The 26,065-nt window shown below is 41.1% G+C and overlaps 1 protein-coding gene and 1 long non-coding RNA gene across 2 annotated transcripts in view; one reads left to right on the forward strand and one right to left on the reverse strand.

Moving 5' to 3' along the window:
- The window catches only part of LOC147158578 (uncharacterized), a 71,952-nt gene that overhangs the window by 4,480 nt on the left and 41,407 nt on the right, over positions 1 to 26,065 (forward strand). Inside the window, exon 3 of the long non-coding RNA XR_015090649.1 lies at positions 8,647 to 8,825. This is a non-coding gene — a long non-coding RNA (uncharacterized LOC147158578). The remainder of the gene's footprint in view (positions 1 to 8,646; positions 8,826 to 26,065) is intronic.
- On the reverse strand, positions 1,893 to 15,381 carry dll4 (delta-like 4 (Drosophila)). The gene is made up of 11 exons (XM_086060405.1): positions 14,966 to 15,381; positions 14,628 to 14,879; positions 14,368 to 14,425; positions 13,247 to 13,510; positions 10,262 to 10,322; positions 9,016 to 9,146; positions 8,622 to 8,791; positions 6,426 to 6,645; positions 5,013 to 5,730; positions 4,785 to 4,893; positions 1,893 to 2,799 (listed from the first exon to the last, which is right to left on the reverse strand). Exons 1-11 carry the CDS (start codon positions 15,011 to 15,013, stop codon positions 2,794 to 2,796), a joined length of 2,037 nt encoding a protein of 678 aa, XP_085916531.1. The 5' UTR covers positions 15,014 to 15,381; the 3' UTR covers positions 1,893 to 2,793.

Raw genomic sequence — 26,065 nt, forward strand, 5'->3', positions numbered from 1 at the left:
CATGTTTCAGAGTCATACTGTTAAAGCATGTTTAGTGCTGTTATTGATTTTATTTTGGCACGTTTGCATCCTGTTTTTTTTTTTAGTGATGATCAGTACCACTTTTTTTCCGACCAATACCAGTATGAGTAATGATACCGCTTCATATATAATGCATAAAAGTTATCCCCAAAAAACAATAGTTAATTTTTAAAGAAAGACCTATACATCCCAACACAGCATTTTTACATAAAATTGCATGACATACAGTAAATGGCAATTTTCCATTCTTCAAATTTTTTATTTCTAGTTCCTGATTTGTAAAACGGCAACAAGAGGCCACGCGTGACGCGTACCGATATCTTGAAATAAGGTCTGGTATCGGCCTGATACCGATACCTATACTACCGATACTCTCCCTTCCCTACTATTTTTGCTCGATTACTTTTGGTTTTATAGGACTGTGCTGATATTGGACATGTTTTGATTACAAATGATCGGGCTGTGCAACTAAGCGATTTTATTGGTTAATTTGAATTTATTTGTCAGGGTGATTTTCTTGATCCTTTTTTTTAAGCTTTGATGTTTTTGTAGTAGGAAAGGGGAAGTCAACCCAAAAAAATTATTTACAATATGTTTTATATAACCCCACTATTCTAAACATGACATTTTTTATTAATATTGCATTTGTGGAATATGAGTTAAACACATGTTTTCATTCATCTTAGCGGCGGCCATATTGCCACTTGCGGCACGTTTTCTGAAGCTGAGCTGTGATTGGTCGTTACTGGAGCCCTGAGCAAATGTCATTTTCGACATTTGTCGACAGCAAGTGGCAAAATGGCCGCCCCTGAGATGGATAATAACTGGTGGATTTTGCTGCTTAGTTTGTTTATTTTCACAAAAATCCAATGTCTAACTTTAATTGATATTTTAACATTATCCGTAATGTCAGTGTGGTCATGCTATGAACTTCAGAAACCGCAAATAAATAAATAAATTACTCGCCAAGCTCTATGACATAAACTGCAACATTAGCTTCTTGCTGCATTTGTAACCTCCCGAGACCAAATTTGACATCCTATTGGCTGAAGTGGCCGATGAAATGTATGCTCGTTCATTCATATAGGAACACTCAATATTTATTCCCAAATGTCAGCGTACACAAAACAGAGATGTTTTTGTTATTTGCGAGGATTTATGGAACATGCACTGCCTCCCATCTGGTGTAAAGCCCGCCCCCTCGCCCCTTCCCCTCTGGTGAGGTGACACCCCCAGTGCCAGGCCCCCTCCACCCGGCTTTGTTTGCCCCTGAGTGGGTGGTACAGAAGCGGGTAGTAAAATATCGCTCTTAGCTCTGGAGGGGGGAGGTCGCCATGCAGTTGGGGAGTGTGCATTCATAAGCATGTGTGTTATTTTATGGGTGCTTGAGAGCTGGCATATGCTGCTGTTTTTTTTTTTTTAACTCCCCCCGGAACGTACCCCCCGTCCCATTTGCAGCATCTGTTTTCGGGGTGACGCGTGCGTGAGAGCATTACGCGAGGTGGGGTCGGGCTTTGTTTCACCGTTTTCAGCTCGAGGGAGCCTGGTCTCCATGGAAACGGATTTGAATTTCAAGCCAATTTGAGGGGTCCGCGGAGAGAACACAGGGTGGGACGAGAGCCAAAGGCGTTTCCAGGAATTACTCAAAGTAGTGATGCGGCAGTCAGGAAATGAGGAGGGACGGTGGGTGGGGGTCTTTGCTTTGTGTCTCCCCTTCATGTCCCAAAAAATCTTAGCATGTGATGTGATGCGCAGCTGGATTCCAGATACACAAGCCAGGTCGCGTTTATTCCGAATTCTGGCGATCATTAAAATTGATCCTCCATAGACGAGCAATAAACACAGAGCACATGTGAGCATCAAACACCAAATAGCTTAAAACAGTTTTCCCACAAAGTTTATTCCTCAGAAGTTTGGTCCTTATAAATATGCATTATATACAAAATAATATTATAAAACATATAAAGAGCACTGTGTCGTATTTAAATTAAACTCTGGAAATCATTTAAAAAACAATTACATTAGTGGTTCTGAAGTTTTGAACTGTGTCATAGGCAGGCAGGCAGTGGTGGTGGTGTGAGAGTCTTTTTGTGTTTGTCTCGTTCGGGTTGCATAGAAACACTTTCTATGCGTACGTTTGACTGCTGCAAGTCTTTGCTGATTGAAAAGTACTTTCTTCATTTGTCATTTTTCTAGTGCAAACAATCCAAAAGGAGACACGGGCACAAATTGAGCATTTTAACCCCTCCACCCCAACACCCCTGTTTTTAAGGCTTCTAGTGAACTCGGGCTGCATGTAAATCTCCAAATTGAAGACGTTCAGACATTCATTACTCTCAGTGTTTGTGACGTTGGATTGTGGGTGTTGACCCTGAGTTTTTGTTTTGTTTTGTTTTTTGCATAGAAGGCGAAGGTGGTAGGAGTGACCGACAGGAGTGAGGGTTTTCCGGGAGGGAAGGGCTAAAAAAAAAAAAAATCTCAGGCAACTTTCACTGATTGGTTGGCTGTTAGTCATCATCGTGATGGTGATTATCACACAAGGCCAGGAAACGAGTGGCTGGTAGGCGATCCACCTTCGCCTCCTTTTCAACCGTCCGAGAGATGATAAGTTAAAATGTTCCTCCGCCGTGTCCTCAAGTCGTCCAGAGAGCAGCGGTTGACACGGGGGGAGAAAACAACCTCCAAGTCTTTTCTCGGTATTGTAAACAATCCAGAATGTTCCAATTCTGCTTCGATTGTGTTTCTGTGTCTTCTACGACTACGTCACTCGTTTTAAACCTGCAATGGAAAAAGGAGAGGACGTCGTTACTAAGGAAGGTCAAACCTAGTCTTTCAGATGTTCAATTGATTTCTAATCAACATGAAGATGAAGTTCAGATCAAAAAGTGTTCTGTCATAAAAAATAAAAAAAGAGATTCATTCTGCATGACCAAGCAGCCCAACAGATTTAAAAACAAAACAAGATGACATGCATTTTAAATTGATCCGGAAATATCAACACACAAAGCACTCTTGGGACCCAACTGGCCCAAGCATGTGTCCTCCGATCATAACTGTGGTTTTTCTTTTTATTTGAAGTCGGCTTGAGTTAGGACAAAATGGAACACAAATAATAAAAAAAAAAGTCATGTTTGCTATCATGAAATATTGACAATCTAAGATCTTAAATCAACAAGTCATACGGCGGAATGCAGACATCTGCCAGGGCAGAACGATCCTAATTCCGTTTATCTTTTAAACATACTTATTTTAATTAGCCGGATCTTTGTCATTAATATTAATGTATTACTCTATGAAAAGTTTAGTAACATGTCCAAAAAGCTTTAAAAAAAAAAATAAAAAATCCTGATCATTTGAATAATTGGGAAAGTATTTTTTTTCCGGCGGTCAGCTTTTCTATGTTGCCATTTTTTCACCCCAGTTATCCTTACAAGACGGCTAGAATTTATAATCTCTACCATTATGGAAAGGTTTCAGGCTTTCTTGATTGATACACTGCTTTCTTCCTTTAATCTTCAACTTGAAAACAACAACACCCTCAAAAAGGGGTTAGCGTGGATACTTGCATGTATTCTTTTTTTTTTCGGAACAAGATGACAATCAGGAAAACAACATTGCGGGCTTGACTTGATGGAACGGATGTTGGCGGTCTTCCAATCGACTTTACCACGCTATGCTGCCTTCCTTATTGTCTTTTTCTTTTACTGTTCGACTTGTAAACAACACCCACCCTTAAAGAGATTAGTGCGGGTGCTATAATGGCATTGTTATCAGACTTGGACAACAAAATGATATCCGGAAAAGAAGAGCACTAAAGGCTTTTCTTGATGAAATGCATGTTCTCAGAAAGACTTCTTCTATTTTACTGTTCTACTTGAAAACAACACCCTCAAAGGGATTAGCAAGGCAGGCTAGCAAGGCAGTGTTATCGGAATGAGATGACGAAATGTCTGCAGGAAAGAACACTGCAGGCTTTTCTTGATGAAACACATGTTCTCAGAAACACATTTCTTCACCAGGATTAATCGGCTTCTTTCTTTATTTTATTGTTCTACTTAAAAGGGATTAGCATGGATGCTACCAAGATAGTCTTCTTGGAATGAGACAACGATCTGCGGGGAAGAACACTGCAATTTTTTCTTGATGAAACACATTTTCTCAGAAATATTTGTTCACCACGATTCATCAGCTTCTTCCTTAATTTACTGTTTTATTTGTAAATAACACCACCCTAAGAGTAATTAGCATGGATGCCACCAAGACAGTCTTCTTGGAATGAGACAACAAAATATCTGCAGGAAAGAACACTGCAGGTTTTTCTTAATGAAACACGTTCTCAGAAACATTTCTTCGCCAGGATTCTTCCTTTATTTGACTTCTACTTGTAGACAACACCCTCAAAGAGATTAGCATGGCAGGCTAATAAGGCAGTGTTATCGGAATGAGACGACAAAATGTCTACAGGAAAAGAACACTGCAGGCTTTTCTTGATGAGACAGATGCAAACAGTTTTCCGACTGAGTTCACCAAGATTCACTGGCTTCTTGTCTTTATTTTAGTGTGATCAATGGCAACCTCAAAAGGGTTCGGCATGGATTCTCATAGCAATTTACAGTAATCAGAACAAGACAACAAAGGCTGACTTATTTTAAGTCTTCCATCAGACTTCTTTCCTGCCTGTTTCTGTCACTTCTACAACCAGTTTACAACCACTTGCTATGACACAGTCGAATTAGAACCTGCATGAGTGCGGCGCAGCTTACCTCTGTCGCTATGACGCACTCCCTCCTCGCGTCGGCTATAACGAATACCGACTGGTACATGGAGTCTCTGGACGAGCATATTGTTGATATTCTACACTCCGGCTTTTCACTGTGGACACAAATCCAGCGGCTTTAACAAGAAACTCATGGAAATCCTTGCACATGTATTTCTGAGTTACTAGTAGAAATAGTACCAGATACTTCACAATTCAATAGGAGCTGTCTTACCTGCACACTCTACTCAAAGGTCTTTTGTCTTCTAAACATTTGTCATAAATAAGACTTTTGTCTTCTTGCGACTTCTCGTCCTTAAATTCTTTTGTTTTTGAGCTGTAAGGGTCCAAGTGATAGTTTTTATGAATAAAGTTCGACTTCTCTGAGTCGCAGTCCACCTCCATGCTGACTTTCTGGTTGGTGTTTTTTAACTGCGATGCCGGTATCAGGTTATCCCGCTGAGCGCTGGACACATTATTCATGGTCTCCGTATCCTCTCGCTGCCGTTGGGCCTGCCGGTGAATGTGCCTCAGGGCCAAGCCCACCATGCACAGCAGCACCAAAAGCGCCACTAGCCCCACGGCCAGAGAGACCGCCGCCCACTGGAAGCCATCTTGATTCTCCCCCACTTGAGAAGTCACGGCGGCGAAGAACTCGCAGCTGGGCCCGGTGAAGCCAGGTGGGCAGACGCAAGTTGCCGGGGCCTTACTGGTGCAGACGCCGCCATTGAGGCAGGGATGGAGGGGACACTCATCGAGGACCCTGTCGCAGTTGCGTCCACTGTACCCCGGGGGACATGCGCAGGTGTAGTCGTTGATCCGGTCTAGGCAAGTTGCACCATTGACGCAGGGGTTCCCGGCACACTCGTTGATGTTGATTTCGCAACGCTGGCCAGTAAATCCTGCGCGACAGCTGCACACTCGAGTGCTACCGTGGATCAGGCACTGACCACCTACAGAAAACGGGAAAAGAGAGTGTTACTCCTGAAGGGTAAAAATAGGCGTACAGCCCCTCAAGATAAAGTCTACACAGATTGGACTCAAGTAACTAATGTTTTTTTGCAAATGGTGGTCGGTTACCAAGCTGTATCTTTGTGGATACCAACGCATGACTTTACCACCCCTGTCTGGGTCCCATTCTTATGTAAAGACAGAGTCTACCTGGTTTACCATCTCCGTTCTAGTTCATGATGCATGAGGTAAGGGTTCTAAAGTTCTTCCACACCTGAATCAACAGAAAATCAGCCATTTGACTTTTCTAATCTAAGATGATATTTCTGGGCAAAATAACGGTCTTCAAAGGACATTGAAATTGAGTTGTGAACTGTCAACAAGCGTCGATCCCCAGAAACGTTCCCACGAGGAGGCCTTGGTTTGCACATCTGCGTCCAATCAGCTGCGCAACCACACAGCTGTGATTGTTCTCCTCACAAAGAAACAATTCCGCCTTAGTAAAACAAGAAATTTGTCCCCCCCCATCATCAACAAGGACCACCGCGAGCTGCGGTGACATTTACAAGCTGTAAGCTCAGGGCTGTCGACTGTTTATAAGCAGGACAATAGACACCCACTTCCCAGCAATTCCTGTTGTTCCGCACGCTTCCAGTTGCAGGAATCAGTGGTGGGGAGGGGTGGAGGAAAGTCGTACCATTAGCGCAGGGAAGCGACGTGCACTTGTCCACTCTCTTCTCGCAGTTGAGGCCGGTGTAACCGCGGGGACACTCGCACATGTAGTTCCGCCCGTTGTCCTTCTCCCAGCATTTGCCACCATGGAAGCAGGGGGAATCGACACACGTCAGCAAGCTGTGCTCGCAATGGTAGCCCTCGAAGCCCTCCAGACATGAGCACATGTAGCTGCTCTCCAGATTCTAGGGATAGAGGCGCAATGTTAGCTTCAGTGTATCGCAGACATCCATTCTAAACTGCTTCTCCTCATTGACGGTTATTGACGTCAAAAATTCATTTGAACTATTTCTATTAGTTTAAATTTTTTTCCACTTTTGTTAACAAGATTATGAAAATCTAGACTGTTTTTTTATTGTACATTTAGAACAGATATAAAATGAGTTAACTATTGAAGTCATGCAATTAATTACAATAAGAAGTTTTAATCGCCTTAAAAATATATTTTTTAATTGTAATTAATTGCATGACTGAGTTAACTCACGATTAATCACCAATTTTATATCTGTTCTAAATGTACAATAAAAAATTCTAGGTTTTCAAACTCTTGTTAACAAAAGTGGATTTTTTTTTTTAATAGAAATAGTTACAATGAATATTTGACGTCTATAACCGTCAATGGCAGTGAATGAGTTAACAAATTTTCTCCCAAAAACGTATAAACACATTCTATTTTAAACATCGACATGGTCCCAAAAAGTATTTATGTTTTTTTAAATGTTTTTTTATGCTAGAGCACACAGAAGGCTTTAATGCAGCCTCTGGCCTGAAGAGGTCGCTTAAAGCAATGGTCGTTATTACAAATATTGCCAGCAGGTGGCAGCAGAGTATAAGAGATCAGCCAAGGCCATGTTGCTACAAGCTTTTTCACAATGTTTTCAACAGGTTTGTGAATAATGATGATGAAACTTAGCTATATTCTAATGCTAATTGCTGCAAAACGGAAACAGATATTAATATACTTTTTTTCCTGATGAAAGAACAGACACAAATATTTATTTTGGTAGGTTCCATGTTTTTAAAGCAATAGATCACAATATTCTGTTCTGCTTGCAAAATCAGTCAAAATCCAGTAAAACAGCCGGGTGCGAAGGGGGTTGCTTCAGTAAAAAGGGCTGGGAGTGAATGAATTAAGTTTGTGCAAGTGCTGGAGGCTATCTCCGTTGACTGTGGGTGAGAGGCAGGGTACACCCTAGCTTAGCCACCAATTGCAAGGCATATCTAGAAAAACAACCAATCACGTTACCACCTTATAGTCAATTTATAGTCTTTAGAGTCTCTTTCAACCTAACTTGTACATTTTTAGAATGTGGGAGGAACCCAGAGTAACATAGAAAAAACAAAGCAATCGCAGGGAGAGCATGCAAACTCCACTGCCGAGATTTAAACCCCTAATATTAAAACTGTGCGGTAGGTGTGCTAACCTCAGGGTTACGAAACTGCTCGCATTAAAAAACAAAAACAGTAGGATTGTAAATGACATTTGTTAAGCTTGTAGTCCAATCCATGCACATTTGTTCATGGTTTAAAACTCTGTTGCTGATAGTGTTAGGACCTGGCCCTGGGGGAGGTCCGCATTTATCGGAAAATGGTAAAACCAGTGTTTCTTTGGCTTGTCTTCTTTGATTGGCCACGGTTATCCCCATTACACATGGTTTTATTTTTTGTTAACTTTTTTTTTTTTTTTTAATCAGTGTGAAATGTGGAAAAAACAAACAAATCCCTTTTCCTTGATTTGCCATTGTGCTTTTTTGATTTTCAAAGATACACGTGTATTTTGGAAAATTGATTTGACTTGTTGGATAAATAGCAGGGCCTCTGGGTCGCCAACGAAGTCATTTTTCTGCAGCTTCTTTTGTCCCAAAACATTCCTGTGAATAAGATGGTTTGATATTTGCTGGATTGTGGCGTACTTACATGGATGGCAATTATAGTCAACAAGTGAAGTCTTTTTTTTGGACTCCTTTTTGACTCCTTAGCTCCTGGTAGGAACAGTGAGCAGTGGCTAATTTGCACGAGGGAAGACTACCCTCCTCAAAACAGGCTAATTTCAACAAGACTTGAAAAAAGTATGCTAGATTTGTTCATCCTTGAGGTATTTTAACAAAGACATGTCACAAACTGTAAAAAATGAAAAAATAAAAAGCTTCATATGACTTACGGTGCATATCCCTCCATTGCGGCAGGGGTTGCTGTCGCACTCCTGCATCTCCAGCTCACAGTTGACGCCCGTGAAGCCCGGCATGCAAGTGCACGTGTAGCTGCCCTGGCCCGTGTTCATGCAGGTGGCGCCGTTCACGCAGGGACGGTGATGCGTGCAGAAGTTCAGATCTTAGCGGGGATGGAGGAAGACGAGGAGTGAGAGGTGAGTGTTTATTTACGACTGGAAAGAAAGTTATCCCTTTCATCCCTGGATGTGTATAATGAGTGAGGGGACACTCGGGCGGAAACCCAATTTAACTAATGTTGATCCAAATGAAAAGCCGGCAACATGAGAGTGTTTTTGAAAGTGGACCAGTGTGCGTGTGTGTGTGTATGTGTGTGTGTCCTTTTACCTTGGTCACACAATAGGCCTCCCCAGCCCTCTTGACAGTTGCACTGCCATGGCAGCTGGCAGGTGCCGTGTTTGCATGCCGGGTACTTCTTGCACTCATCACAGAAGGTGCCCTGCCAGCCATCTCGACACCTGTAGGGGGCGATAAAAGGCTCAGTCTCAGAGCTACAATAATAAATCTATGAATAAATATTAGTATGGACAACACTTCCATAAATTTGAAACAATCCAATGGAAATCGTTAACACTCACCATATTTTTAATTACTGCGCAATTAATTTTATTCTTGGTATAAAAATTTAATATATATAATTTTTTATTTCAATAATTTTTTGTCAGATTTTATTAATTTTTTTCTTCCATGTTTTGTCACGATAGTTTATTTCTGTATTGTGTTTAGTTTTCTTCCCCCTAGTATTAAATTCATTGTTTTTTTCCTGGAATTGTGTCATATCCAGTATCTTTTATCTTAGATATTTAATATTCAGCTATATTTTTCATAATATCGTCCGTCATAGACTGACGATCCCTCTGTATTGTTACTATGTAACAGCTGCCTGTCTGGTGATATTTGTGTGTTCAAGGTCCAATACGAGGTGAGTTTTGCATGGTCCAAAATATTAAGTACACCTGCACAGAGCAATGCTGTATTTTTTTTATGCAAGAGTCATATCATACTTAAAGGTGTTTCTAATATTTTGTCTAAAATATTGATTAATTTCACCCCAGGAAACATATCAAAATAACGAAATCCATTAAGATGTTCTGTTATTATGATCTGCTGTGCCGAGTGAGAGGGGTTGTGGGAACGGCTTAATGATGCTGTTTGAGCATCCCAAAGGGTTTTAACCTCATTCCTGGTCGGGGTAGTGATGGATTTGTGTCGCCAAAAAGAGGGCAAAATATGATCTGGGAGGAAAGTGAACATGGGAAGGGGAGATGTGAGGAATTTGCTGAGGATCGTTGAACTACGGCCAGTTTTGAGTACGATAGAAGTGCAAAAGTGATTATTTAAATGATGAAAAATCACTTTATAAACATTATGAATGAGACACTGAGCTTGTTTGGTTTTGGGGCAATAAAACAGGACAGCCAAACTCCCTGGTTGTTATGTTGGGTACACCTGTACAGTTGAATGACTCTAAAATGTATCAATCATGCTCGTTTTCGATTGATTTCACATCTTGAGATTTTTTGCTTTGGCTCTCGTACGTAATGAATGATCTGGCCTGAGTTTCAATACTTACACGCACTCGCCCGGTTTGGAGCAGTTTGCGTTTCTCTCGCTGCAGCCTTCCAGACAGATGGCTACGGAACAAATGAAACACATCTCTCAGTATAAAACTCCAGTGATTGCATTTTGAAGTTATAAGTCAAATGTGTAAACAAGTAGTTTTCTTTCTCCCTACATGGGATAACATTCTAGGTCACGCTTGATGTCTTTATAAATAACACGGCAGAAATGTCCATGTGTCTCACTTTGCCACTCATTTGATCTCAACCCAGCTGCTGAGGGGTTTGTTTGCGCAAAGCGGGACTCGCGGGGCTCCGACATTACCGCGCGGCTGCCGACGGTAAGCAGCCAGTTTAGTGGGCAACAGATGCTCGCTCTCAATAGCAGACAGCTGTCACTATTGTTGTTGTGGCCGCCATATTTGCAGCTGCTGCTATCGAGCGCGCGCCTCGCTCAGCGGCCCGGCGCGTGGCTGGATAATAGCAGCGTGATTAACCCCGGCGCGTGTAAGGCACGCGTGCGTGGCCTCCTAGCAATCGGCCCCTCCCCTCATGCGGATTGGGTTACAGGGCACGCGCAGGCCAGTATTGTGGTAAATAATACAGTAGTGTCAGGTAAAAGCACACCTGTCTATGCTAAATGGCCGACATTCAGAGCCAGTCGGGCATGTTTGAACTTGTTGGGAGTAGTTAACAAAAGTAATGCAATTTACAGTAATACATTACAACCGTATCTTGACTCATGAGTGCCCTAAGTTAGGTTTTCGAGTTACCAGCCGTCACGTGATCTATTTATGTTCTTTTATAAAAAAAAATTGGGGTACTTTTTAAGCAAGTGACTGAACTTTGAAAACCAAGTAGCGATTTGGAAAAACGGCCATTAGTAGTAGTAGATTTGATTTGGAGTAAATTTGACTCTATTTAGAGTGGGACCAAATAGACGCAGGTTTAGAGTATTATTTACACTTGGAAGAGAGTAAAATAAAGAATTGAAAAAAAAAAGGGTCGAGGAATGAACTCACAACCTTCAGTTTGGGAGAATGCCACACCCCTACTGTTTACTTAAGTCGAAGAGGAGACCAAACACATTGTTTTTGGTCTCTTGGCGTTACGAAGATTCCAGCTGACACGAGAAAATATACTAACACACAGCAGGAGTTGCGTGGTTCAGGGAGTAGCTCGAACTGTCTCCCCAGCTGAAGGTACTGAGTTTGTTCCTCAACCCTTGAGTGATTTCTATTTTATTTTTCCCAATTCTTTATTTTACTCTCTTCCAAGTGTGAATATCACTCGAAAACGGAGTCTATTTGGTCCCACTCTAAAAAGTGTCAAATTTACTCTACAGAATTTACCGTGTAAGTTCAACCTTTGCTATTTTGACATTGTTTTCAAATTACTGCCCACCCTTCTGTTAAAGTTTAGCACTAACTGGTTCATTTATTTAGTTAAAGTAACTAAAAAAGTCATGCAAAAGAAAAGTAGTGTTTCAAATGAATTCTGACATATTATTTTCAACTGGTCCAACCCTATAAATAAGACAGGCATGTGAACCTGAGCTAATGAATGAGCTAAGAAGTTACGATAGCATACCCAATCTATATTTTTCTTTCCCCCCTCATGTATATTTCCTGTAGTCAACCGTGAAAGATGAGCCTCTAATTGCAACGCGTCAGCCCATATGGTTGGAATTTGGCGCCGCGGTCGTCCGAATAGATCACGCCAGCCAATTCCTCTTTGGCCACCAAATGGCACAGATGACAGATCCATTGTCGCATATCCAGCACATGGTAACGATTACTCTTGGAGCGACGCTCTTGATTCATTTGTTGTTGTGAAAAGAGGGGACCTCAATAGAGCGAGGGTGGGGTTTGCTCTGTAGGTCCGAGTCCAACCTTTTGATTACAGCGTGAGTGTTTATGTTTCAGGCAAGTAAAACGTTTTTAAGAGAGTGTGCATTTCCAAGTAGATGGGCTTTTCGCAAAAGTCTGTCCAATTGTCCAATTGTTCTTTCTCTGCTTACTGCAACCAACTTCAGAAAGGATCTCCTTTTAAGTGGCAAATCACAAAGATTTGCGGTTGAAATGGCGTCCTTGTTGGACCATTTGTAAAGCCAGTGTTTTAGTATTGAATTCTGAAGTCAAATGTTGCATTTAGGCACACCTGGCCTGACTTGAATGACAACCACGAGCAACTTTCTCAGCCTGGTGTAAAATTACTTCTTCATATGTCCCATTCACAAGTCTGCAAAGTAATGATTTGGGTAAACAAACAAGATTTTTTTTTAAGTCCACATAATTAGCCTTAGAGATGCTAATCTTTGGTTGCGACCACTTCAAAAACCTCTTCGCTCAAAATTCTTGAGCGTCTGACTTTAAAAAGGTAATGTATGTCTAGACAAATTGGACAGTACAAGGTTAAGAAGCTAGCCAGCCATTTTCTACACCGCTTCGCTACATCCAACATTGGGTGATTGGCGCCTGTCAATCACAGGGTGTGTATCGAGACAGACAACCGTTCACACACGTATCACCACTGAGTTGGAAATGAACCCATGCTGTCCTCACAAAAGTCTGTAAAATGGACCACAGCACCATCAGTGATTGTCTTTAAAGCAGTTCATTTCAAATTCAATTCCGCACAATTAGCCTCAGGATGCTAATCTTGCAATTTTGCTCTTGCTCAACGTGTGTTATCTTCAGACAAATTGCAAAAAAAGTTAGCGTTTGGATATACAGTCCAGTAAAATACTCTTCAGTCCATTGGAATATGGTACCTCTTGCGATTTAACCCATCTTTTGATCTTTTACCAACAAATCTTCAATTAGGGGCTAAATTAGGGCTCCTTATGTGAGCGTTAGGATGCAAATTTGAGGATATGATGCAACTTTTCTTGCAATTCTTTATCCATTGTAGAGATGACTCTTGAGTATTTAACTCACTCAGACTTTCTACCACAACAAAGCTGTAGTCCCTGCAGACAAGCCGGTCGCCTGACTTACGTTCTTCGCAGTATTCCCCCTTCCAGCCGGTCAGGCAGGACAGCTGTCCGTCCCTGGTGCAGGTGTAATGTCCGAAGCGGTCGTCCCGGGGCGTGCATTTCTTGGAGCAGCTCTCGCCGTAGTAACTTTTGTTGCAGACGAAGCGGTAGGAAAACCTCAGCTCCGTCTGCTCGCCGGTCTGCGTGTCCTGAGCCCAGTCGCTGCCCACGCTTAGTTGTCTTTGGATGGCGAAGAAGCCTATCAGGGAGTCCTGGTTGGTGGTATCTGGAAGGAGTTGGACTGTCTTAGGCTTGTGTTTAAGAACAGTGCGAGATCATCAGGTTTTACTCGAAATCTTAGAAATCTATGCCAGTGACAGGCAGAGCAATGAAATACTCTCCCTCGACATCATAATGATTTCAGTAGGTTTATTTTTTGTCAACCTCGTTACAATAAATGTAAGAAACACTGTTTTTGAACGTCTATAATAGGTGCAGTAGAGGTTTCTAACATTTCCTGGTGCAACTGCAGAAAGGGTCACAAGCCATTGTACCCTAAAAGGTAGAATGATTTCCTTTCTCCCCTCCGCCCGAGAGCCTCTCATGAATTATTGTGCTTCGTTCCACTCCACTAATCTGCCCAGTAGCAAGCTGCATCCCTTATCACATCCTATACAGCCCAGATGAAAGATAAACTCAGGTTTTGAAATTTCCTCTTTCTCTTCCGTCGGTAAAAACATTCCCAGGCTCCCCACCACTCCGCCCCCCCATCCCGGTCCCGTCTTCCAGCGGGGCGGAACAGAAGTAAGGTGTAAAATACAGGAAGACGCAGTCAGGGCTTCTTGGCAGTCGCCGCGTATTCTCACCGAAAGCCCCGCGGTTCGTTCCCACGCCAAAAATAAACCACAGGAAGTTCAATTGTGTTGAGCACAAGAATGAAGAAGAAGGTGTCCACAAGTTCATAACAAAGAGGTGGATAAGGTGTGAAAAATATATGAAAGCAACCAATGACTAATGATCTTTTGCTTTATAATTGGTGTGAAATGTAAAACTTCAGATCACTTTTTGCTAAGTGGTAGGGGGTCTATCAAGTGTGCACCCAGAGCGCCCTCCTGTGGTAAAGCTCGGATACGCAGCACTTACCTACAGGTAGATTTCCATGAGGAGCGTGCCAAGCTTCAATTATTAATGAAAAGGATCCCTATAAGGAGAAACAGACTGATTATTACCAGTGTTGGATTGACAATTGTGTATTATTTTATTTTGTTTCAAGCTTGGTAGCTTTTGGAATGAACGATGTTGTCAGTGCATTTGGAGGAGCAGGTGAGCTCCAAAGAGACCAAAACACCCTAAAACCAACCCACTAAATATTAACATAAAAGTGAAAGTAAATGGGTCCTTACCGGCCACCCGAAGTTGAAGGGGATCTGGATGGGGCCGGGCGGCACACCACTTAACGAATTGGAGGAGCCCAGTACCGGCATCCGGGCGCTGCCGAAGATGCAGTCCCCCGGTGAGACCACTGCCTGGTAGTTCTTCAGGCACACCTTGAAGTAAGTCCTGCAGCTGGGCTTGCACGGCAGCCCGTTGGCCAGCAGACCCCTTTGGTTCTTAAAGTCATGGAGGTGCAGCTCAAAAACACCTGAGGCAAACACCTACAAAGGACAAAATATAATTGCTTAAAAGAATAAGTAAAAGGGGATCCTGTGGATTTTTTTTTTTCTGGGGACCTCCTTCATACCTGTGTCATGGTGCTGAAGGCAAGGGTGAAGGTGAACCAAGCTGCCATCCTTCCGCAGCCAAAGTGACACCCACAATGCAATCCCAATTCCAAAGAAGCAATTCAATAAAAGTAGAAGAAAAAGGGGGAGATATAATCCTTCCAAATGCCCACTCTTAGCTCCTCTCCTCCAGAAAACGTTATCCAAATATGACGGGACCAATATCCAAGAAGCGCATGAAGCGACCCCCCCCCGCCGCTCCTCCTCCTGTCGCCCCTCCTCACATGGCACCGTACTCCACAATCGTGCACGTCGGGCGGCGGCGGCGGCGCGCGCGCGGCTCCTCTTGCGTGCGTGTGCGTGTGCGTGTTTCGGTGGGATGCAAAAAAAGTTGTGCGTCCACGGAGCATCCACACAGCCCGCCGCGCGTCACTCTCGTCCGCCTTCAATGGGAGCGCACGGCGCGCGTCCTCCCCCATTTATAGACTTGAGCGCGGCAGCTCATTACATAAACTGCCAATCGTGGACGCCGCGCTCCACGCCCACTTGCCCACCACGCACACTCCACCCCCCCACCCCCCGCCTCCTCGTCCTCCTCCTTCCCCTCGCAACCCGACAACAAATTTATCCAGATTGGGTACGTGCGCGCGCACGCGCACTCACTCGCCATTATGAGCGAGCATGCAGCAAACATCTGTGAACGTATTTTTGGCGCACACTTGCGCGTTATGGGCAAAGACAATGAATGGATGATGGCAGGAGAAATTGCGTTATTAGATGCTTAATTAGTTCAAGTGTTTATTTAGTCGTGTCACTTCTCTCCTATATCAATTTGGCTAGACATTTTAATTGGATCATTACAATTTGTAGTTGTTAAATTGAATTAGCGATATCTGATTGCTGTTATTTAATGAGTTACTGTAATGTATGTACATGCTAATGCTTTACTTTTTTTTTAATATACTGATTTGGATGCAAACAGCTCAGCCAAAGGGCATATAGGCCTTGCAGTTTACAATGCAAATAAATGACTATACTAGTTCTACTACAGTTTTATTTTTAGGTGTTAAATTTAACAATGAAAAAAAAAAAAAGAAAAATATGAAGAATCATACATTTGTATTACTACTACTATTTATACAACACTCTATAACAAAAACTATATGGAAAAACTCCATACTTCCATAAACCAATTTAATTAGATGCCTTTGAAAAAATAAAATAAAAATAATAATAAGTTAATGTGGATGTTCCTTTTCTTCAGGATAAAAAGACAAATATTAGTGGTGTGCATCGCCCACAAAAGACAATTCAATACAGTGTAACCTTGTTTTCCGCTGGGGTTAGGTTCCAAAAAGCGAAGTAGTTATTTACATTTATTATAAATGTTTTAAGGCTCTAAAACCCCTCACCATACACTTTATACACTTTTCTCATTAATGTATTTACATGTTCTCACATTTCTCTCTTGTTCAAACCTTCTCAATGTTCAAACCTTCATACATTTGATAAAATAGCTACATTGCTGTAAAAAAGAAAAAAGAAAAAAAAGAATGCAAAATTGCACTAACGAAAATCCGTGAAACAGTGAGGCGGCAAAAAGTGAACCGCGTTATCGTGAGGGAACACATATATTTCTCGATGCATGGTGTCCAATTCGATTCAAGGATGTAACAATTTTAAAATATGATTTGATTTGTTTTGATTTAATTCAGTGGCATTACGATTCAATACGATACGATACGGCTGTAACTTTTGTCATGTTTATTAATATGCAACAAGTAAAAGCTCTCCAAAACCCAAACTATCCAGGCTAATTAAATTCAGAGACACATAAAGTCGTCAATCACATCCAGTCAATTTACACCGATGGTGTGCATCTCCCATACAAGACCATTTGATATCTCGATACATGGGGTGCAATATGTTCAAGGATGCAACGATTTAAATGCTTTTATTTATTTTTTACTCAAAGTTTTTGTGTTAACGTATATAGTGACAATGTGATGTCATCCATCTGAGCCATGACTTATTCTCATGTGATGATATTTTAAGCAAAAACAAAAATATTAATGAATTTGTTAGCACTGTGGACCTTTCTTTACCTTTTTAAGAATTCAAAACAGTGTCCACAAGCCTGTGCAGGGCTAGTTTGCATTCATAATAATAAATAAGGGATGCTGCCGTATACATTTTTCCCTTACACACATTCGTAATCATACCCCTCCCTGGGCACCTTGACGCGCGTCCACGCATGACACAGTTTAGTAGAAGCGTGCCTCCCCTCCTCTCCTCTCCTGTCCTCTTCTCTCCCCATTGTTGAGGCGCGTGTGTCCCTGCTCTCACCCTCATGCGGGTGCGCAGTGTGCGGGCACATCACTATTCAGCTGTATGCAAATGAACACACAGACACACACACACACACACACAGGGTTGTAGATGTCATTTTCAAACATGAAATGTATACCCCCTTCTTCTCTGTTTTGTTAGACATGGTCATATTAGCATTATTATTCATTGGGTTGTCATGAAGTTAGACTGTATATACAGTTTTGATGTTTTCAGAGGTTGAAGTTGACATGAGAAGTCATCGATTTTTTTTGTGTTAGTATAAAGAACCTTTAACTATTGTACATGTACATTTAGGCCAAATAAATCATAAGAAAAATCTGTCCGGAGCCGCAAAGCATTTGAAAATTGTAATGAACAAAACGCTGTTGAGGGCCCAAGAGCGAATTAGAGCTGCACCATAACAGAAAAATATGCAATTTTCTGCCTCTCTTCTTCCTTTTTTTACTATCTAATTTTGTGGATTTTTAATGGTAATTTTGGGAATTTCTTTTGTTTTTGGTACTTAAGAAACTTTTTCTTTTCTGCCCTTTAAAAAAAAAACTGACTTTTTGGGCAATTTTCTGTACATATGATCTTTTTTTGGACATTTAACTTTTTTTTTTTAACTTTCAGAGTTTTTGTGAATTAATTCCAATGACATTTTATGGTAATTTTCGGTCTTTCTTATTTAGTTTTTAGACATTTCATGGTTACCTTTTTGAATGTTTTCTCTTCTGCCTTTTTTATTCAATTATCTGACTTTTTGGCCAATTTTGTGGACATGTTATGGTAAATTTGAACACTTTTCCATCTACCTTTTGTCTGTCATTTTCTGGCAACCTAAACATTTTGACTCTGACATTTGTTTTTGAATATTTAATTATAAATTTTGATCAAATCATCCCCCAAAAATAAACAGATATGTAAAAAAAAGAAAATCGACAAATTTTCCAACCAATTATTATTTTTTAGATCCCCAGGGAGCCACAGGAGAGTGACTAACCTATCTATCTATCTATCTATCTATCTATCTATCTATATATATATATATATATATATATGTACATTTTTTTTTTTTTTAAGTTGAAAATATTATGTAGTCCAACAACCGACATCTGCTGCGACCATTGTAGAGAGCCTTCCATGATAAACACGTCCTAAATTATAGATATCCTAAATTGTAGATAGAAATAAAATTGTAGGTAAGAATAAATAATAATAAAGAACAAATATTTGATGTGTTTTTATAATAAATTAACTGTGCTTGATCTGGCGAAATCCTTATGTGTCTATATGTCTTTCCAAGGTCGTCGTAGGTGAACAAGCAACATAAACTATGCGTGATGTCGTGGCGTGTCGTCTGTTGTTTTTCCAAGGTAGCCGCCCGTCGCCCAGAGTGAAAATGGAGAGCGTTTATTGTGTTTATACGAGCAGCAGCGGCGGCAAACTTGCATGCTATTGACACACCTGTTGTGTCCCCAGTGAGTCTCCACAGCACAATGGCTTATGCATGCATGCACCTCAGGCTCTCCTCTTTCTAAATATATATGTACTTATACACAAAACGCCATCAGCTGCAAATTCTCCCGCGTGTTGACTTTAGCAACTAATTAATCATTGCCACCCAGCGAGTTGCCATATTGTCACCGAGTTGAACCAAGCTGTGATTTGTCGGCCGTAATGGACCCCGATGGCAAATAGCAGCGACCTTATCTGTTTTTTGTTTTTTACAGCCGCCACTCCCATCTACCTGTTGTAAAAGGGCTGTAAAAGGTGTGGCGTTACCATTTTCAGCAGCTTTAGTAGCTCTGGCCGAGCTGATAACACTCTTTGCTTTGAGAGAAAGTGAGTGATGTGCGAGCCATATGTTCTCTTTTGCTCTTTATTTGACTGTCATCATGTGCGATGGCTATCAAACGCTGCACGTTGTACACAGCACATTAGATTGAGATCGAATTTTAAACGTGCAAATGTAACTGGTGAGTGCAGACCTCTGCCAAGGCTGAATCAAAGCTATTGAAAAATCACAATGTGCTAGGTGACGCAGTTCCACTCCAGTCCTGTAGGTGGCAGTGATGTGCATTTAAAAATAGTGTGTGTTTATTATACTATTTTTCTTCTTCTTCTCATATATATATATAATTATTATTTATTTAATTAAAAAAAGGCCAAATATATCAAATAAAGTGATTAATAAAATGAAAAATTAAGTGTTTCTCTCCGCTGCCAGACATTGTGGCCGTGTCTGCTAAATGCGCTAAAACCATGCCCTGCTCATCTGTCAAACGTCAATCAAATATCACTTCTAGTCCTGAAAAAATGGATATTATGTCGTATAGTGTATTTCTCATACATAACTTCATGTTTGACTTGTGAAAGTGTTCCCTCGTTTCCTGTTGGTTCCCAAAAATACCCACATTAAATGAAATCCGCAAAGTAGTTGGCTTTGTTTTATATTTATTATAAATGATGTGCGAGCACTCACAGCGAACAAAGAGGTTCTCTAAAATGGCCATGCCAGCCCGAAGCCCCGGTCCACATGCTGCTACTATGTCATACTGAAAAACACATGAAAGCCGCCCTCCTTGCTTCTCCGTTGCGCGCACTCACGGCCCACAACGAGGCGTTCTAATCTAATTGTTCTAAAATTGTATACAAATTCCGCATTATGTTTATAAAAGAATATTTGTCTGCATGAATAATATGCTTCTTCATGCTGTGTATATGATTTCTTGTAAACATTTTACAATGCCTAAAACAGAAGCGTATCGCCGCACAACAAATAAAGCAGAGAGCGGGTCGAGGGGGAAGCCGAGCTGCTGTCATCGGATGCTTTCTGCGTTCTTATTTATAACATGCCTCACTTAAACGCATCGTATTGTTACGCGAAACCGGAGCCTCGCACGGACCAGCTGCTGCCGTGCGCCTCTCAGCCGTGCTATTCTCACCCGCTCTGTGAGAACGCGGGATGGGGACCGTGCCTAGATTAAGATGTCTCTGCTTTCTGGGGGGCGCAGGTTTAGGGTTCACGCACAGGCCTTGGCGTAAAAGCTTTGATGTGTGGCTGTGGCAGCGTGTTTGCGGGTCAGTGTGGGATTGGGCCTTGGTGCTTGACAAAAGGACTTTCCAGCGGTTTTGCTTTGATTCGAACAGCGAGCTCTTCTTCCTTAATTGCACTGTCGTCATTTTGCAAACTTTGCCACCATGGCAACGGAGTGTAAAGCAGCTCCATCGGCATGTGAGATTATTGTTGCCAGAATGTCGGGAATGTATTGTATGTCAGCACAGCCTTGACACCGAAGCATCTCATTCACATATGGAAGAACAATGTAATAGAATACACGGATCCCTTAAGTGGGGCACAGGCAATCGGACAATGGGAGAGTTTTCCACCCCTTGTGGTTGAAGTCAAAGAAGACCACATTTTTGGATGTTACTGGTCTGGAGTTGTACATGTCTATTATAACGGGAAGTCTCAATGACACGTCTGAATTTGAACAGGAAGTAGGCCATTTTGATTTGAAGCGGTCATTTTTGGCAAATTCCATTGCTTGTACTTTGTACTTACTGTCAATGAAGGTTGGGACGCATTGTTCTAGACAGGTGGGCAACGCTAAATTGCCAGGCTCATTTCCCTATGCTTTCTAATACCTGCGGCGCACGGCATAAAACTTTGACAAACCTTTTGGGGATTCACAATGAAGACTTGGGGCGGGGGCCACTTCATTGCTGTTTGCAGCTCTAGTTATTATTTTTACACATTTTGTACATGCAGTACATTAAATTTAAAACCAGATTATTTATTTACATTATCTTATATTATGCTTTTTAATGCTGCTATATATACAATATATTGCCATTTTGACTGGGGGAAAAAACCTTTTGGGGATTTATTAAAAACAATTTGTGGCTGGAATGGATTAATAGCGTTTTAATTCATTTCAATGTGGAAATTTCAAAAATGAAGTTACAACTGTAGCACCAGTGAGTCGACGAGCACCTCTGTACCCCCCCCCCCCCCCCCAATTATCTCAGTCACATTCAACGCTAGGCTGTACAATACGTCATATTTATCTGATCTGGCTAAGCTCGCTAACTGGCCAGCTGCTTCATTGACGACTTGTTTGCTCTCCCCTCTGTAGTGTTTGGGAGCAGGCCTCCGTGTCGTAAAAGCGGTCATGATGGCGATTTAAGCAGCGAGGTCAATATGCTGCTGCAGATTGGCGGTGACGTCAGCGTTCGGACCAAAAGGAGGGGTGGGGATTTATGACCTTCTCTTCGAGGGCCGCTAGCTCGCTCTTTGGCTCAAGCAAGCGCCTAACAGGAAGTTGGCTTCATGAAAAAGCCAGAAGTCGGCTCGGATTCGCTGTGCAATTCTCTTTTGCGTGACTCAGAGGTGAAACAAAACGACCTGCAGATGTCTTTGAACGCTCAAGTGGATTGTGAACGTCCGTTTTATGGCGCCGAAAGGGAAAAAGCGGAATATGCCGCTGTGATCACCATTGCAAATGACAACCACAATAAAACATTTTTTAAGTTGTATGTTCAAACCCCAATTCCAGTGAATTTGGGACGTTTTGTAAAACGTAAATAAAAACAGAATTCAATGATTTAAAAATATTTGAATACACTACGAAGGTAAGATATTTCATGATCAGACAGTGTTGTTGTGTTTTTTGAAAAATATTCACTCATTTTGGATTAGATTTTTATAGCATGTTCCAAAAAGCTGGGACGAGCCAACAAAACACTGGGAAAGTTAAGGAAATTAGTGTGATCATTTACATTATAATAATAAAATAACTGAAGTATTTATAACTGTGTTTTATTTCTTGCGTTTATAAATGGTAGTATTTAAATTTAAAATGTTAATTAATGTGATTAGTATTTATACTATGTATTTAAAAATATAATGTAATATAAAAATAATATAAGTATTCAGAAATGGTTTTGTGTGTATATAAAAACAAAACAAAATGTAATTTATATGATGAAAAAAAAATGTATATGATGAAAATGCCAAAATACCGTACAATTATATACTATAATACAAATAAAACTGAATACAGCTTCTTTTCATGAAGAAGTAGTTGTAAGAACTAATTTCATTATGTCTTTTTTCTGGTATATACATTTTTCTCAAATGTTTTTGCACTAAAGTTATCCCCTCATGTTCTGTTTTGGAACTTTGCTTTCTCCTCTTGCACTTTTCCGGTGTTTACTCCAAACACATAATGCCACTGACCGGGTCTTCGGTCGGGCACACAGGTGACTTGAAGGTGCTCATTCAGCACTCCGCCAAGGTGGTGGTGACGTCCTCACCTGTCTAAAATGAGATTTGATGCACATTTTATGTGATAAAAGACATGGGCTGTTGCAATATTGAGTATTAATTGGGTGGTACTTGGAAATGTTGCTTTCAATATACAATATACTATATGTATACTGTATATTCTGTAGCTCACTCCCACTGAGCAGAGAGCCTCCATTATTTTGTATGATTTGCGCTTAATGAGCAGTGAATGAAAAGGGGTATTTTTTTACTTTTATGCAACATTATCTAATATTTTGACCTTAACGCAACAAGGTGATTATTTGAATGTGACCGAGGCTTGCGTATTTTTTTTGTCACAGTGACTAAATACCTATTCTATTATCTATTACTTGTGTGGTAACCATATTGCTCCAGCTTCGTTACACACTGAAATTGTCAATTTATTCGAAGATGTGATGTTATAACACAAATGACTTCTGTTAGCATTTCACTAATCCTGTATTAGGGTTTCTTGTGCCCTGTGTTAGCATTTAGCTAACAGCCCACTGAGGCCCACATTAAAGACACCTCTAGTGTTGTGTTAGCGTTTGTCAATGAAAACATTTGCTGTTCTGAAATGCACATTATAATACTGCTCATCAAGTGTTATTTTATTACAGAGAATAGTTATTTTATAATTAGCACACAAAGAATCTAACATTAATTGCCTTTCTGTTGTTAGACTTTTTCCTGTTGTATTTACCATAGTTGCTTTAAAATAAATAATAACTGCTGGGGGAGAGCCTGACAGCGAAAACTTATTTTAACTTGGCAGTATAGTATTATGGTAGTTTCTTTTGTGTTAGCATTTTTGCTCACTAAGGCCCACACGCGGCTGCAACATGCAAATCCTGTACTCTTAGCGTAAACGTGTGTGTGTGTGTGTGTGTGTGTGTGTGTGTGTGTGTTTTGCAAGCGAGAGTGAAGTAGTGGTCCCAAATCCTCTCCGGCACAATAAGATTAGTGTCAGTCGGTGGCGTTAATCCCGACCGTCTCCCAGCAGCGGCGCCATTAGCCGAGTATAAAACACCGCGGGGACGCCGAAGGGGCGAGGGCCACGGCGACTTAGCCTAATAGTGGATTAATCACACGAGGCGGCGACGTCTTTTTCTGCATAATACGCCAAAGCCAAACAAAAGTACGCACAATAGCATCAGACGCTAAACGCGTGGCGAGGTTGGTTAAGAAAATGCTGTTTTTAATCAGGTCCAATTTGACCTACAAATGGGTTGAGCATCAAATCCCACTGGCAGAAGCAGAGGGTAGTTTGCTCAGTCGCTAACTTCCCTTGAACCCGCTGCACTTTCTAATGTAATTCCTCGATTCTGTCCATCATTATTGGGCTGGACCAACCTTTGAGGAAACACATGTCCCCGACAGTTTCACACCTATGTTCATGCACTTGAACCGTAGCACACTGCGCCTCGTGGCACGTGGGTTGGCTGACAGAGCGGCCCTCTGGCTCGCCTGTCCGCTCGCCGTCCCCTCCCTTCCCCTCCGACGTTGGTACGATCCAAAAAGCCTGGCGGTTTGTTTGCTTGGGAAAGGAGAATATCCTCTGAGGTCAAGTCAAACAGGATGTGCTCGAGTGAGGTCCTTCGCTCCGATTGGGTCTTTGCTCGAACGCTCTCGGCAGGGCCGGCAGACACGCGCGCATATGTGCGCACACGCACACAAAACGCGATTGTGCACGTGGACACACATGCACAAGTGGGATGCCATGCGTCATGACCACAAACTTTACACTCGCCCAATGTCTTGACAGGCTACCCTGGTGAGATTTGTCTTCAGCAAGGAGTTTGTGATTGAAGCCGACATGCTTGTTTGCATGAGACGTCGTGTCAGGGGAAAATGTCCAGCACTAGAAGCAATAAACACAAACGGCAGGGTGAAAAGTCACCATGCGCCGCTGTGGGAGGAAACTGCTGCTTCGGCTTTTTTTCTTCTTCCCGAAAGATATACAAGTGGCATTTTTCTGGTTTTAAATATATTCTTAATAGGTAAATAAATAATTTGAAAATACAAATGCAGATGAATAAGAAAATATTGAAATAAGTCAAATAATAAACAAAAGTTACTTTTATTGGTTGAATATTCAGAACATATACATGAATAAAATCCCTGAAAAAAACAACAACAAAATTGAATGCAGAAATTACATTTTCATTGGTTAAATACATTTAAAGCAGTTATATAATTGATAAAATAATTAAAATACATAAAATGTGAATAGCTTCAAAAATAAAGTAAAAATATTAAAATGAATAAAAATATAAACAACAAAAAAGAATATCAATGAAATAATACCCAAAATATGAAAAGACATAAAAATACGAAAGTTTAGTAAATCAAATATGAGAACATTTTAATAAATGTTCAATAGAACGTTGCTTGACGAGTGGCAGTCATTTGGCATCACTTAAAGAAAATCACTTACAAGAGATACACTAAAAAGTCCCTAAAATATATTTTAATAATGTTTGTTAAATATTTTTCTATATTTTTGTAATTTTGATTGATTATTAATATTACTTGATGCATATGTTTTTGAAGCTATACTATTGCTGCTCAAACATATTCAGTAATATGTTAAATAAACAAATAAATAAATTAATAAATTAATTTGTTCCGAAAGCCACAAACAGTTAAATTTATTTTAGCTAAACACGGCCAGCAGCTGAATATGCATGAGATCAAGGAAATTATTTTTTATTTTGAGATACAGCGTAGGTTCCCCAGGGTTCACGGCTCGCACGTCGTTTAGCGACTGGAGCGCACAAAAGTGTTGCTGGAGAAACAACGTTCTCGCCGCCAGCCTGGAGCCAAGAACACAGTGTCCCCTGAAGGCAAAATAGTGGTCACATGTTACGCAACAGTCAATGCAATGACTTGGCGATCACATGCGATGATTTAATTAGCTTTGGTTTCGCTGTGAAAGAACTACATTATCGGCAGCGTTATAACACTGTTGTCTGTTTGTTGTGAGTTTAGTAGCATTGACGCCTGACGTCACACAGTGTGTCATTAATACGTTGTAATTTAGCCAACTGGAAATGATCCACTTTTGTTTCATACATTGGCCCACATTTATTTTGTTCTGCTTAACAAATCATGGTATCAAATGTTATGTGGGCTCAACCTCTCAAATGGACAGGGTGCGTTAGGTCATCCTAATAGAAGGCCAATGGTGGCCAAATTAGATCAATTAGGAAGAAAGGGTCAGAGGAAATGACCTCAAGGGTTAGCGAACCTGAACCTTGACCACCAGCTGTGCTGGCTTCTTATATGTTTCTGATCTAACTTCATACTTGAGCAACGGTGATGTAATTTTTAGATGACAGCAAGTGGCAAAATGGCCGCCACCTGAGATGGATAAAAATGGGTGAATTTTGCAATATTAAGCAGAATGTCCTGTTTAGACTAGAGGGGGGGCACATGGAACATATTATTGGAAAGACATTTTTTGGGTTGACTT

The sequence above is a fragment of the Leptonotus elevatus genome, chromosome 18, assembly GCF_054856555.1.
Source record: "Leptonotus elevatus isolate MCC_2025b chromosome 18, RoL_Lele_1.0, whole genome shotgun sequence".
Classification (NCBI taxonomy): Eukaryota; Metazoa; Chordata; class Actinopteri; order Syngnathiformes; family Syngnathidae; genus Leptonotus; species Leptonotus elevatus.

Coding starts and splice junctions, on each gene's coding strand:
- dll4 (XM_086060405.1), bottom strand. CDS start 15,013: ATGGCAGCTTGGTTCACCTTCACCCTTGCCTTCAGCACCATGACACAG. Junction 14,426..14,627: donor CCTTCAACTTCGGGTGGCCG/GTAAGGACCCAT, acceptor TTCTCCTTATAG/GGATCCTTTTCATTAATAAT. Junction 6,646..8,621: donor GCAATGGAGGGATATGCACC/GTAAGTCATATG, acceptor CTCTATCCCTAG/AATCTGGAGAGCAGCTACAT.